The sequence below is a fragment of the Ylistrum balloti genome, unplaced genomic scaffold, assembly GCF_031769215.1.
Source record: "Ylistrum balloti isolate Yb309-2 unplaced genomic scaffold, AGI_CSIRO_Ybal_v1 Utg369760, whole genome shotgun sequence".
NCBI lineage: Eukaryota > Metazoa > Mollusca > Bivalvia > Pectinida > Pectinidae > Ylistrum > Ylistrum balloti.
The window spans coordinates 478,284-494,050 of NW_026781959.1; the positions used below are offsets into that span (position 1 = coordinate 478,284).

Below are 15,767 nucleotides of genomic sequence, written 5' to 3' on the forward strand. Positions count from 1 at the left end.
TAAACTGCTTGGGATGGAAGAAAAAATACTGTGGAATAGGGGCTGCTAAACTTGTGGGTGGGGCTATCAATCTCCTATGGTAGATGTACAAATAAACTGCTCAGGGAGGGGCTACCAAAATCCTATTGGAAGGGTACTATTAAACTGCTGATGATGGTTGCATGAAATTGTTGTGGTAGGGTGTGGCCTTTTAAACTTCTAGGGGATGGGACATCAGACTCCTAGATGGGAAATTCTCTTGTGGATGGGGACGTCAAAATTCTATGGCAGGGCAAATATCAAAAGGGTGATGCATAAAACATCTGAAGAAGGAAGCAGTCTGGTGGGCGAGAGTATCAATTTTTTAGTGAATGCCTTTACCGGAGTCTGATCACTGTCGCTTCACCATTGCTTCTCAAATGCTGTTAGATTTGTATCTCTGTATCGAACAGCTATGGTGGGATTATATTGGTGGAGTCTGCAATTAAATGCTGTGCTTGGAATAATGTTGTTATGGATGTTTTCTGTACTGACTGCACAACAACAGGTTTGGAGATGAAGGATTTTGAGGTCTTTAAATCCAAGTTCTCTGATTGTTCTCAGTAATTACTGCACCAGACTATTTTTGTTGTAGTGCCACATGACTCCTTAATGCCAATGATGGTTCACCTTGGAATCCGATTACACCCTTTCCTAGCGTTTTCAAATTAAAACATTAGCATAATCAAGGTCAAGTTTTCTAATTAAATCAGAGGAGTGAAAGCTTTTACACTTCAATATGTCCCCCATCCATTGTGGTGTTATATCTCGAACTGTTTCCCATGTACTCTTGTGTTTTGGTGATGTTAACTCAAATTGATGACCTTTGGTCTCTTTTCATTAGTCATAACACCGGATTGGTAACAAGTCATATGCCCAGCTACTTTTTCTTCTTTTTTGTCTGCCATTCATCGCCTTTTTTCCCAGAGATTATATCAGAAATTGAAAGTTAAAATATACTATTAGTGTGTAGTACAATGTAGTTCCTAAGATCAAGGTCACTTTGTCTAAAGAATTAAGACTTTACAAGAATTATGCAGGATATGTGATATTGAGGTATTCATAGTTCTATTGCGAGGCCCTGCTGAACTCTTTAGTGTATGAGTTAGTTTTTGTAAAACCATAGTGAGACTGAGTCGTGATGTTTGACCGTAAAGCCAACGCAAAATTCAAATCTGTATTATCCAGGGTCCACTCTTGTCTAATTATAGCTGTCATACATCAGATTTTATACTGTGAATTTCGTCTCCAGAGGTTTCTTTATGTGACCATGAGTACAGGAAGGCTTAGCATTGTTTATCGTTTACTGCCATACTTATAGGCAGTGCCAAACATTAGGAAATTCTTTGTGGAAAAGACCTGTGTAGGAGAATGGGAAAGACTATCCCAGCTGACTATTGTAAGAGATCTGTGGGGTACTACTTGCATATCTTTACAAGTAGAAGAAATTTTTACAAACTTTTACATTCTACAAAAGGTTTTTCATTCGGAAACCATAGACTACAATACTACAGCATTGCTATTTAAAGTAATACGGAAATGCTACAGTAGTGATGGAAACACTACTTTAGTGCTATGACAGTGGTACTGAAATGCAATGCTTGAATTGGAACATAAAACATGCATGCACAGGTTTAGTTTGCCAAATTTTCAAAGAAATGTAAATTTCTTGGACTAGAAAACAGTAAAACTTACTGATATTGTAACTAGTCAGACTCGAGCTGTGAATAAGACTTTAGGATATGCTACATGATTTAATTGATAACTTGAAGTTTTGCACATGGGAATAAATTTGAAGTTAGGATTTTGTCACTTAAAGCACTTTTGTAAAAACATGGTTTATTTCACTTTCCAAGACATTGGAAGAAGGTTTATGTTCTGCTCCCATTTTGAACTCCTTCAGTCTTGTGTTAGCACAAATCTGGGTTGATAGAATTCCCTTGCATTCATTGTAATTACTACAACTCGTAAGATTTTTGCCGTAGCTAAACTGAGATGATTTTCCCTAGTTACCTTCTTTCTATCTGAACGATAAAATTCCTAATTAGAACCAAGTGCCTTTAAAGATTTCCTGTTAGTAGGTTTTATATTCAGTCACGGTGAAAGTTGTATAAATCAATGTTAGGATGATTTCAAATTTCTTCCTAATATGCATTTTCTGAACGACACAAGTAAACCGTTTTGTAAATTGACTCTTAAATCTAGAGCTTGCCTGTGTTTTGATGGGAGCTGGCAACAATGTTATCAGGGCCGTGTGAAGTATTGATATTGATTCTTACCAATTTGCCATTCTAAAGTGTCCTTATAAACCCTGTAGTTCAGGCAGGCAAATTGTGCATCCAAACACAGCTATTGTCGATCTAACTATGAAATTGGCAAGCACAAACAAAGTCTCAGGACGTCTCGACATTCCAGTTAATCTACAAAATTGAGATGATGATTTGGGGATGGAAATAAAACGAATGCGAGTGGGTCATTTGATTGTATAGGGAGTCAATGAGAATTGTCGGGAATGTCTGTTAAAGAAGAGAGATATCAACAGTGATCACTGATTATCTGGAAAGTCTTTTTGTCTGGCATTCCTTAATCGTCTTTATGTGATGGAGTGGAAGTGAATTATTCACTGTAAATAGAGACAAAACTTGATTGTATAGACTTAAAAAAGGTGTTTTTTTCTTTTAAGCTGCATGTTTATTCTGTTCTGTATTACCTATTATATGTAATTACTTAAATGAAATGAGTTGGAATCTAACAAATTGACAGCTAAAAATGAGAGGACTTTTTTCAAACTACTTGTTTATGATGTTGATCCTATCCTTTTAGTTAAGAAGTAAAACTTTACATTGAAGTATTTCAATCACATCGTAAAACTTACATATTTTCATTATATAAGCATGTAATACTTAGTAGTACAGGCAATGTAATCTCTCAATAAAATGTTTTTAATCTTAAAATAATCATATGAAATATTTACAATTTCTAGAAACATTATTCAGAAATGTAGAATTAAGTTACCAATAGTTTGATACCAATTTCTCTGCAGTTTAGGCTATGTAACCGGATATGTATTCAGGTCAGTGGTCAACAAGTTGTGTTCAGATCAAAAAACAAAATAGATCATCACAGGCCTTCTGGATCTTTTTGTGGAAGATAGATCATCACAGGCCTTCTGGATCTTTTGTAAAAGATATTGCCACAGGTCTCTTGGGTCTCTTTGTAGAAGATCGATCATCACAGGCCCTCTGGATCTTTTGTAGAAGATAGATCATCACAGGCCCTGTGGGATTTCTACATGTACAGTTTTATATATTCAGCAGATGAGCCTATATTTATCTTTTGCAGGCATGTGTTGGTCCCACACTGAGACCTGTTAGTAAACATTTGATTTATCTGTTGAGGAATAGAGGGCAGCTCAGGAATGAAGAGGTTCATAATTCTGTGTAGTTGTACCCATCTGCTCTGTGTCCCTATTCCATAACCTTCTTATAGTGTCGGTCCAGGCTTGTTGTCCTTCCATTGTAAATATATCTTCTTCCATCAACATCTTTCTGCTTTCATTACATTTAGGTAATGGGAAATTCAAATGATGGGCCTTTTTATGACCACAACTGTTAGAAATACATTACTATCTATGTTGTAGTATCAAGCTGTATCAGTGTACAAACAGCAGATCCTGGGAGGAGAATAGATGAATAATGTGCTCCTGGTTCCTGTGAAATATCTATATGTTTATTATAGTATCTGATCTCACAGAGGAACTCTAACTTAAAACATCATTTAACAGAGCACATAAAAATATCATTCCTTCACTGATGTTTTGAAGTAATGTTGGTGTACGTTTTTTAAGGGTTTTCACTAGAAATCATCTTTTATATAACCATACATAGTATACTTTTAGAAGTACATTGTCTTTATATTAATACCAAAAGATGAAAACTATCACAGAGACCATACTAGTGAGATGACCTTGAACTATCACAGAGATTGTACCAGTGAGATGACCTTGAACTATCACAGAGACCATACTAGTGAGATGACCTTGAACTATCACAGAAATTGTTCCAATGAGATGACCTTGACCTATCAAAGAGACTGGTCCAGTGAGATGACCTTGAACTGTCATAGAGATTGTACCAATGAGATGACCTTGAAATACCATAGAGATTGTACCAATGAGATGACCTTGAAATACCATAGAGATTGTAGCAATGAGATGACCTTGAAATATCACAGAGATGGATCAATGAGGTGACTTTGAAATATCTCAGGGTTATTTTACTTATCTGACGACCTAGTCAGCTGGACGACCTTCAGTTATCACAGATATTGTACTTTTTAATCAGACAGCCTTGAATTATCACAGAGGTGTTGTACATGTCAGATGATCTTGAATTATCACAAGAAGATATGGGGCTAGATGACAATGACAGAGATCTAGAGGACCATTTGTTTATGTTAGTGGTACTTATGTCCTTATCTAAGATACAATGATCAATATAGAATTTCTGTTTGGTATATAATGTGATAATTTTTTTTCAATTTTACTGCTTTTTATGGAGACTCATCTTGTTATTCCTTATCAAGTGAAAGACGATCAGAAGAGATGTAAGGATTTTTATCCATAATGCCCAAATATGCTCACGTTTTCCTACAACTTAAAACTATCAGACTTGAATATATATATATATATATATATATATATATGTATGTGTGTATATATATTTCTTGTTCAGTAGTGTAGTAGGTAGCCACATTTATTTGTAATGAAAATGTTTGAGGTATAAATCTCTATAGCAGACAAAAGGATATTATCCTAAATCTATGGCTTTTGTTAAGTAATATATAGGTGGAAAAACATGGACCTTTTTCTTTGTTGGCAGGTTTGCGCTATACAAGCTTTAAACCGAAAGGTATATTGCAAGGGTTTTTTTTTATGTGTAAAATTTTGTAAAAGGATAATCTCAGAATATGGTAAAAGTAACCTCAATTTTACTGTTTTCCCATTTATTCTCTTCATTTTGAAATCGCAAAATTACTTCCCCAGGTTTCTATGTATCAGTCGCATGTAGTAAAAACAGAACAGAAATGTTGTGGTCCATTATCTGGCAAAGCAAAGGTGCATTTGCTACAGCAATGTATTAGAATAAGTTTTATTGGGTGATATACATTGTGTGTAGCTGTATTAGTAAAAACACAGCAGTCATTATTCCAGACATAAATTCACCTTAATGTTACATTTGATTGGAATTCATCTGGGCAGAGATTTAATCAAAGACAGTTTGAAAGATATATAAATCTACACTTGATCCTCCCACAGGGTGGTTTCCATTAGGTTCTCTGTTTATTCCGATGTAAGTAGAGGAATTTGATAAATTTCAGTTAAAAGAGATTTCTACAATGCTGAAGGAGTAAGCCAAATTATTGAAACGATGAAACCAAACCTTGAGAGTTAATTAAAAATCAGTGTCCCAAGTTTACAGCTAGTGTAATATCACTTAGTAATCAAAAGACATGAGGGATAGAAAAATGATAAATGTGATGTGTGTGACCTGCATAAATCATTAATAATTGATCACCTATGATTACCAGGGGAATACTAGGGTAATGTGTTGTCGCTATAGATTATCTGTAGGATACACTAGGTTGGTACAAATGTATGTTATCATTAGTGATTATCTGGAGGTTACACTAGGCTGGTATGTAATCACTAGTGATAACTTCCAAGATAAGGTATATGTAAACTGATATGTTATCTGTTGATAGGGTTATAAGTTGTAAAATTTCCAGGAAAAATATCTTTTTTTTCACACATTTCGTGGCAGCATAATGTGTGACATTTGTCTGGCACCCTGCTGAATCTGTGTCCTTTCAGATCTGCCATCAGAAGTATATATAAGTTTGTTTTTCAGAGATTTAAAGGTCAAGATCAACACTTCTTTTGGAAGTAGAACATTCCTGTCTGAAACATTGTCTAGTTTTGTCTCAGGGCTTGCCTTGATTCTGCATTTGTAATAGAGTTACATGTATCTTCATCTAAAGCCAAGGATGAATCTTATTTGAGGATTTTAATATTTTATTTTATATATAAAGGTCTGTTTTCTGCTTTTAACACACCTTTTTATGAGAATATTTTGTCGTAAGGAAATTTTAAGTTTATTACCAATACAGGATCATAGACTCTCTACATCGGTCTCAAATATACAATAGTAATAATACATTATATAAGTCAATAATATCAATCAATTGTGACATCAGTTCTAATTCCTATACAATAACTGACTTGTGTTAATGTCCAAATACTTCAAAAAGAAACTACTAACACATTTTTCCCTAAAATTTCTGAAATATTTTGGTAGAATTGTGATTTTTCATGCTTTAATGTCTGAACAGTATTTTATTTAGTGATTTTATGTTAGAGTTCAAGTCAGTGCAACAAAAGTAACATGTTTGTTCAAAGATTAGGAATGTGAGAAGAATATAGAGATCAGTTTTCCCCCTAATTTGATGTTGACCAGCTGTCTTTTGTTTTGCTGTTGGGCTCCACGCTATGAATGTGTTTAAAACATTTAAAATGATCAACCAGATCAAGTTAGCATGATGACACAAAGATCTGTTTTAATGTGAAGACATCATACAAAGATCAGTTTTAATGTGAAGACATCATACAAAGATCAGTTTTAATATGAAGACATTATACAAAGATCTGTTTTAATGTGAAGACATCATACAAAGATCAGTTTTAATGTGAAGACATCATACAAAGATCAGTTTTAATGTGAAGACATTATACAAAGATCAGTTTTAATGTGAAGACATTTTACAAAGATCAGTTTTAATGTGAAGACATCATACAAAGATCTGTTTTAATGTGAAGACATCATACAAAGATCAGTTTTATCTTGATGTCACTTTACAAAGATCAGTTTTATCTTGATGTCACTTTACAAAGATAGTTTTATCTTGATGTCACTATACAAAGATCTATTTTAATGTGAAGACATCACTTCACAAAGATCTATTTTAATATGCAGACACTATGAAACGCATGTTTTAGTGTAATGACATTATACTAAGGTCTATTTTAAGCCTGGCATATAAAAATCTCTAATCCATTTTTATTCTTCAAAGTAGCATAATAGGAGAAAAATGTGCCTAAAATTGGGAAACAGTTAGGAAAACGTAGAAATAACATGCCTCAAATTGCCAAACAGTTAGGAAAACGTAGAAATAACATGCCTCAAATTGCCAAACAGTTAGGAAGTACAGAATGAAGAATGAGATAACTGAATGTCTGACAAAACTGACTCTCTGCTTACGGACACAATTCATTGTGCTTGCTTCACAAAGGACAATTGTGTTTGTAAAGATCTGCTGACAGACATAAAATCAATATCTTCACACACTTTTACCTTACCCGTATAGTAAGTATACTTAAGGCTGAAATATAGCAACGTTTTATCAAATTACTATGGACATGGTGTCTTAGATATCGTAAAAAAATACATACAAACGAAAAGTTCTGAAATTCATACCTCAGAGTTTTACTCAACCATTACCTCTTTACAAAGGAAGAACATGAAGAACGCATGTAATGTATCTTGTATTCTTCATCTGTCTCGGGTTGGAGGAATCGACAGGGAAGGATGTTGAAAATACTTCAAAGCTGGATCGTTTTTCTGTACTGATACAATGAGTTTTACATACTTTCATAATCCTCATGTTTATTGTCGGGGGAAATAATGTTGCCTGTTCCTAGGTAGCCATCAAAGTGGAGAATTCACTTAAAGTAGACCGAAACTTACAATTAGTCTCATTAGGCTGGGGTGTTAATGGGTTTTAAAAATGTACCCTATCAACAATTAGGGTATGGCTATGAATATAGCGACCTGCAGTTTAGTTATACAGAAGTTGTGTGGGGAGGATATGTATTTGTAAAACGCTTAAAACTGATCATTTGGTTTATAATTGCTAAACAATGTGTCTTCTTATTAGAGGAAATGGAGTACACAGGCAACTGGTCGAGCAGGTGACCCCTTAATCTTTCACTTTTTATGGGAGTCAGTCTCCAGTTTTGGAGGTGAAACAAGCAAACATAACATCTGCAACATAAGATTGTGCCACTCTTGTGGTCCTAGCTTACCTGTAGTAAGATTGTGCCACTGTTGTGGTCCTAGCTTACCTGTAGTAAGATTGTGCCACTGTTGTGGTCCTAGCTTACCTGTAGTAAGATTGTGCCACTGTTGTGGTCCTAGCTTACCTGTAGTAAGATTGCGCCACTTGTGGTCCTAGCTTACCTGCTGTAAGATTGTGCCACTCTTGTGGTCCTAGCTTACCTGCTGTAAGATTGTGCCACTTGTGGTCTTAGCTTACTTGTAGTAAGATTGTGCCACTTGTGGTCCTAGCTTACCTGTAGTAAGATTGTGCCACTCTTGTGGTCCTAGCTTACCTGTAGTAAGATTGTGCCACTTGTGGTCTTAGCTTACCTGCTGTAAGATTGTGCCACTCTTGTGGTCCTAGCTTACCTGTAGTAAGATTGTGCCACTTGTGGTCTTAGCTTACCTGCTGTAAGATTGTGCCACTCTTGTGGTCCTAGCTTACCTGTAGTAAGATTGTGCCACTTGTGGTCCTAGCTTACCTGTAGTAACATTGTGCCACTTGTGGTCCTAGCTTACCTGTAGTAAGATTGTGCCACTTGTGGTCCTAGCTTACCTGTAGTAAGATTGTGCCACTCTTGTGGTCCTAGCTTACCTGTAGTAAGATTGTGCCACTTGTGGTCCTAGCTTACCTGTAGTAAGATTGTGCCACTCTTGTGGTCCTAGCTTACCTGTAGTAAGATTGTGCCACTTGTGGTCTTGGCTTACCTGCTGTAAGATTGTGCCACTCTTGTGGTCCTAGCTTACCTGTAGTAAGATTGTGCCACTTGTGGTCTTAGCTTACCTGCTGTAAGATTGTGCCACTCTTGTGGTCCTAGCTTACCTGTAGTAAGATTGTGCCACTTGTGGTCCTAGCTTACCTGTAGTAACATTGTGCCACTTGTGGTCCTAGCTTACCTGCTGTAAGATTGTGCCACTCTTGTGGTCCTAGCTTACCTGTAGTAAGATTGTGCCACTTGTGGTCTTAGCTTACTTGTAGTAAGATTGTGCCACTCTTGTGGTCCTAGCTTACCTGTAGTAAGATTGTGCCACTTGTGGTCTTAGCTTACTTGTAGTAAGATTGTGCCACTCTTGTGGTCCTAGCTTACCTGTAGTAAGATTGTGCCACTCTAGTGGTCCTAGCTTACCTGTAGTAAGATTGTGCCACTTGTGGTCCTAGCTTACCTGTAGTAAGATTGTGCCACTCTTGTGGTCCTAGCTTACCTGTAGTAACATTGTGCCACTTGTGGTCCTAGCTTACCTGTAGTAAGATTGCGCCACTTATGATCTTAGCTTACCTGTAGAAAGATAGTGCCACTTGTGATCTTAGCTTACCTGCTGTAAGAGATTGTGTCATGATAATGGAGGGGATGTTTACTCTAGCTGGAACACCTGATCTTGAGAATTTCTCTGTCCTTTGTTCATGTGTTGCTCTCCATTTATTGATTTTGGTTTTACATAACAGTTTTGTTAAGCTTGTGGCATTGTCTTGGTGTTTTTCTGACTTAACACCATTGAGAGATGTGTCACTATCATGGTACACTTCATGTGACTGATGATCTGCAGACTATAATGGTCTGTAACACCAACTTGTACAACAAATTGGAGTTCTGTCAGAACCTTATAGCCTGACAAAAGTCTAATTCATCACTTCACATATAAAATATGTATACCAACAAAGTGAAACAACACCTCATACAGATATATGTTCATTGATTTCAGTGTCAGGAGGGAAAAAAATGAATTAAACCGATATCTTGTATGTTCTGCGTTTCAAAGAATTTGAATAAGGCTTGATACTTTTGAAGTAGCTATATAGGTGATGCTACAAGATTTCATTATTTAGTAAGTCAGTGTTATTGGAAGGTTGGATTTTCTTACTCTGGAGGAAACACAAAATGAGAACTATAAATTGAATCTTTATTAAAAGAAGAATTATGAATGAATCGCCACTAACTTATAGATTTACTTCTTTCAGGGGAAGATAGCGAGCGGAACAAGGACAATGAACCCCTTGCCAGCAATGATGAGTTATCTCCCTTCTCACACCAGATGGCGCTTTATGAGGTATGTCCAAACAACAATAAAAGGCATTGTTGAACCCTTGCTTCAAAGGAGTTTTGTTACAAAATTATTTTTCAATGGAATGGTATTTTGGCTACAAATGCTATATGGTAGCAATAATTCCAAAACTCGCCATCAGTTTTTTGTCTTCCAATGGTCAACTGCTTTCATGAACTCTTTCTGTACTGATGATGTCTTGGGTCATCATAGAGAAATGCTTTTCTATCCTTCATGACATTTTGACAGGTAACAGTAAGTTTGCATTCTTTCCATTGTGAGGAAATATGTATTGATATATAAAATAGAAAGTATCAAAAACAGAATCATGATTTTAAACTTCCTGTGTTACAAGCATATTCATTGTTGAAATAGCCAAAGGCATGGAGAATAGCTGGTTCTTGTCAGGTTGTTTACACCGACAACAAAATGGAGGACTGAGATTTTTTACTTTCAATTTATAGGTCATTGATAACTGGAAAAATTGAATAAAACTATCCAAATCAATTAGATACACACAAATGAGTCGCCACAACACAAGAATATATGTAACTTGTGTACACAACAAAAAAATGAAGTTAAAATGAGTGATAACTTACAAATGATTTATACTTCAAGCAGATCAACAAGTATTCATGGTATTTTTATGTCGATGATCAGTGAACATGTTTCCACTCATTTCATATAATAGATTGCCACAAATAAATGGTGATATATTGATGTTACAAGAACTACACCATCATAAATCGTGTACAAAAGATCAACATGGCAATTACTTCTGGTAGTGACCAAGGAAATGAGCATAAAAAGAATTAAACAACTTCTTTTAAGGAAACATAAAGCCAAGGATTAAGAAACTATAATGCAGAGAAATGAGGAAATGGACTATCAGTATTTATTTATATAAATTACACTCATTAAATACAGGATACTTGAACATGTTATGATCTTCTTTTGATAAATCAATTACCTTTCAACACTTTAATGTTCACAAGCATCGTAGTTGTTAGTGAGAATTTATATGTAGTTTATGAAAATTTAATCAAGTTTTTGTATACACCTGGCCTTAAGCACATAACTCGTGTTCACAGCCGCTGTGAGCAATCCAGATTGTCTGGGCAGCTTGTTTATCTTCCCTATTTTTATACTACACCAAATTCTTTAACAGTTCCACAGATATAAGAATTTCATAATTTACTATTATGATACTTTTCAAGAAAACCATAATTGGACATATAAGTGTATAGAACGTATATCTTAATATTGTATTATGGTTGTTAGGTTGATAAGCTATTTAAGTAACCTCTGTATAACCATGTTACGTTCAGAGAATCTACTGCCACGATTAATAACCCTGGAGTGAAATGGTCAACGTTCTGTTCCATCAATAGAATGTGGACTCCTCTGAAGGTTCTCTTGTGTACATCACCAAATTTAGCAAGATTTATGGATTTTAATCTAGGTTAGGAAAAGAAAAGCATAAATTTTCATCCTAGCGAAGGCCTCATCGCTTTATTCATCAGCTCTTTTATTAATATGGCAATTTCCGAACCTTATTAGATTCCACAACCTGTAAAGTATTGTTGTAAACAGCATAAGCCTGGAACAAGGCATAAGGAAAATAGTGATGAGACAGAATGTCTGAATTTAACAAAGGCTGCAGGATGTAGACTCACTGTCACAGGCAAAATTACGGGTTGTTCGGTATAAAGAGATCACATGTATCTGCGTCTCTAGATCAACGCTTAATACATTAAAACACATGCTGACCACCATGAAACTGTCTTCCTGATGAATCTGTCTGGAACCATAGTCAGGTTTAGACGCTCCAAAGCAAGGTCAGGGCTCTAACGGCCTGAATTTTTCTAAGCATGGCTTGGCTAACTATGAAAGCAAACAAGAGCAGAAAATAAGAATATCAACCCAATGTTGGTTTAAGGTTTACAGTGTTAGAATTTTTAAAACTTTGTATTTTTATGCACCGGTTCAACTGACATCACTAAAGAAAATATTTTTGAGGTTGTGAACAGTTTTTAAGCAGACATTAGTCAATGTTTTATTGAATTTCAATTACCTGTGAAATGAAATATATAGGACATTCAGACTGGAATCCTGTTATCAAATGGACTAAGTGTGTATATGTCTGTTAGATTAATCAATATCACTCAAAAGAAAAATTAAAAATAGAAAAAAAAAAAAAAATCTCCCTTCCTAATCTTGACAGTAAATCAAAATTGCTGAAAATTGGAATTTATATTTTTAATATTTTCCATCTCTGAAGCTGTCAGTCACTGGCACAGTTTCTGGTTATCAGGATGTGTGATGGTTTTTCTCGACACTGATTTGTAATTGTCTAGTGAAGTAGCTGTATGGTGATTTTATTTACAGGATGATTTGTCAGAAAGAGGAAAGATTTCACAGATCATCAATAGAATTTCTAATTACCAAGCTGGCATTGAACCAAACATTAGTGAGCAGTACAGTGACAAACCTAAACAGGTGAGCATTAATTACGTTATAGGTGTGAAACATTTTCACTCAGTGGTCACACATTTAGCTGCAATTGCCATGACAGAAATGTGTGTGTTTTTGAATGTTCTTGTTGTGATTAATGGAAACTCCTGTTAAACAGATCAGTGTGTATGAAATATTGTAAAAGAGAATATCTCCCGACGAGAAGGATTATAATTCTTTTAGGTACCGGTAGATAATTTGGGCTCACCTTGAGCTAGTCTAAAGGATCAAAAGAGCTTATGCTGTGGTGAGGTGTATATCCGTTGTCTTTCACCTTAAACTTTTCAAATTTAAACAAGTTCTAATTAAAAACCAGTTGAGGTGGGATCAGATATGTAGGTTGTCCAGAAAACAATCACAGTAGATGATTTATGATTAGCCCGAATTGTATTGTGAAAGTAATGGATACCAGGTGGGGTCGCAGGCCCTCTATGCCTCTTGTTATTGTTCAATGTAGGGGAATTAGTTTGAAAATGTATATGAAAGTTATGATTATTTTTATATTGTCATTTAACACTTGCAGGCATATTGAAGATTTTTGTCTAGAAACAAGGAACTATGTCAGTGCATTAACTTTAAAACAGCAATACATTGGAATGTTACATATACAAAAAATACAATTTTTTTCTGGCTTTCTCTGTTTGTACGTAGTATTGTAACACTTTGGTATAACTGTAGATTAAGTTTGGATTAGTCAGACACCATGGTTCAGTAAATGTCAATCTTGACTTTATTAAAATTAAAAATTTTCATGTGGGCTTCACATTTTCAGAGCGTGCAAGAGAAATACCAGAACTGTAACACATTCTCTAAACTAAATTTTCTGACTGTTAGTGAAGTTAAAATTGAAATTACACACATTTCTTAATTCACCCAAAGTGCAAAAAAAATGGTTTCAAATTGCTATTTCTGATTTTTAGATTTTTTGTTTCTAAAGGAGTATGTCAATTTCTGGGTTTAGTGAAATAGAAGTTCTGCTGTTAATGCTTTGAAAGTTTGAAATCTCTAGACAAGAAATCTCGATTAAAGTTTATTTCAATCTGGAATCGATTTGTCATGCACCATTTGGTTAGGAATTTTCTGGTGATGATTTATCACCTTAGATTTTCCCTAGACCTGTTAATCACAGCATTATTATGTTAGTGTAGTGTGAGTGATTGTGTAGCAGTATCATTTAACTTCATATTTATAGAAAGTTCTAGTAGATAATATTTACAGAAGATTGTCTGGACCATCCAAAGGAACAATCCTGATCTGGAATGTATAGATTAAATGGTATGCAAAAAATTGATATATCTGTTAAAATTCTTGGTTTCTAGCAAAAGAACACAAGGAGCATTGGGTGGATTCTCACAGCATTTTTATTTCCCATGATGTATAATAGAAACAAAACCCTGTAATGTAAAACACAAAAAGACAATAAATTCTCGCTCTCCGACACATACATGTATATACTATAGACCTGACCGTGTTTAAACCAGGGAAATAACTCTTATGACAGACTTACGTTAACCTACAAAATAGCGCAAATTACATATTTAGAAATGTTGAATAAATGTTATTATACGTTACAGCTCTGAACGACTAAACTTTACCAGACTAGAACAATACAAACTAGTAGTTTATTTCATTAATAACCAGCTACATTTAACCATTAATAAGCCCCCTTATGTATATATATGTAATAAACTATTAGTAAATAACAGCATATACAGATTATACCCTGTAACACATCTATTAAGATACCTAATGAAATGGGAACTCATGTTTGATCAATTTCTTTTGTAAATGAAGCATTGATGTGTGACGTATGGTGTGCAGACGAGCTGGTTAGAGAAATTTTCTGTATACAATATGTACCATCATTTTTCCGTACAGTATTCAGACTGAAATTCCCTGACAGGATTAATGTGTAGTAATTCTTATTAATGATTCCTAGGTAGCCATATAAAATCACTTCCACTGCGAGATTCTGGCATCAACTGAGACTTTACCCACCATTAATCAGTGTATTTTGTCTATTTTCTTTGGTGTATCGTTTCCACATATTCCCGGAGTTTAATATGGTAACTTCAGACTGAGAGGTCTGGTAAAAACAATTTTCTTTGTTTGGCAACTTTTTCCATGGAAATAAATTCTTGTGGATGTATTTTACTGAATTAAAATTATCAGAATTGGAAGATACAATGTTTATAGGAATACTTGAAGTGCCCACCTGTTAGCTAGGGCTGAACACTAATCCTAAAAAATGGCAAGAAAACTTTGAATCTTGCCAACATTTGCATGTTATTTCAAGTTAATGTAATCTTGCAATGATCTCTCCAGTTTGTTTTCCAATTTAGACCCTGCAGCAATAAGATAATACAGTCTTCTCTGACTGTATCCATGAAAATGGTTATAGAACCTTAGAGAAATCTTAACTGTCGGAAAACCACTATTTATATTCTACAGAAGTACAATGTACATTCAAAAGAAGCATTGAATACAGTTGTCTAGAACTTGGTTCTAGCGTTAATGTCCTACAGGAAATTACAAACTCCTGTACAGAACCTTGCTGGATTTACATTTTTTTAAGAATCCGTAAAATATTTTATTTATATTATCCCCAAGAGGCTTTATTAAGAGGATTTTGATGATATACATCAATGATTAACGATATTGATATAATTGTTGGTGATAAATTTCAATATGAACATTACCATGTATTACACATACTACATTCGCGTGGCGTTAGGCCCATGCTTAGTGATAAACTAACCCATATCCATTGTTGTAGAATTACAAAGGCTAAAGAGAGCTTCTCTTTGGCTACACTGGTTGAGCAGTAGACTACTAAGTCAGATATCCTGGGTTTGAATCCTAGCAGAAGCAATAAGAATTTAATTTCATTGTTTTACAATAACTGGGACCCCTGAGTCTGACCTAATGGATATTGGCTTGCTGGATTTATTATTGATGATATATCTGGTATATGTTTATAGTATGAAGGAAGTAAAACAGCATATTGATTATCTACAGAAGTGGATTTTCAAAAAAAAAATT

The 15,767-nt window shown here is 34.9% G+C and overlaps 1 protein-coding gene across 1 annotated transcript in view; it reads left to right on the forward strand.

Moving 5' to 3' along the window:
* LOC132543626 (solute carrier family 12 member 4-like) overlaps window positions 1–15,767 on the forward strand; it is a 64,353-nt gene that overhangs the window by 17,513 nt on the left and 31,073 nt on the right. The window contains exons 2-3 of the mRNA XM_060207142.1: window positions 10,129–10,217; window positions 12,600–12,710. Of these exons, the coding sequence (XP_060063125.1) occupies window positions 10,129–10,217; window positions 12,600–12,710 (200 nt within the window). The remainder of the gene's footprint in view (window positions 1–10,128; window positions 10,218–12,599; window positions 12,711–15,767) is intronic.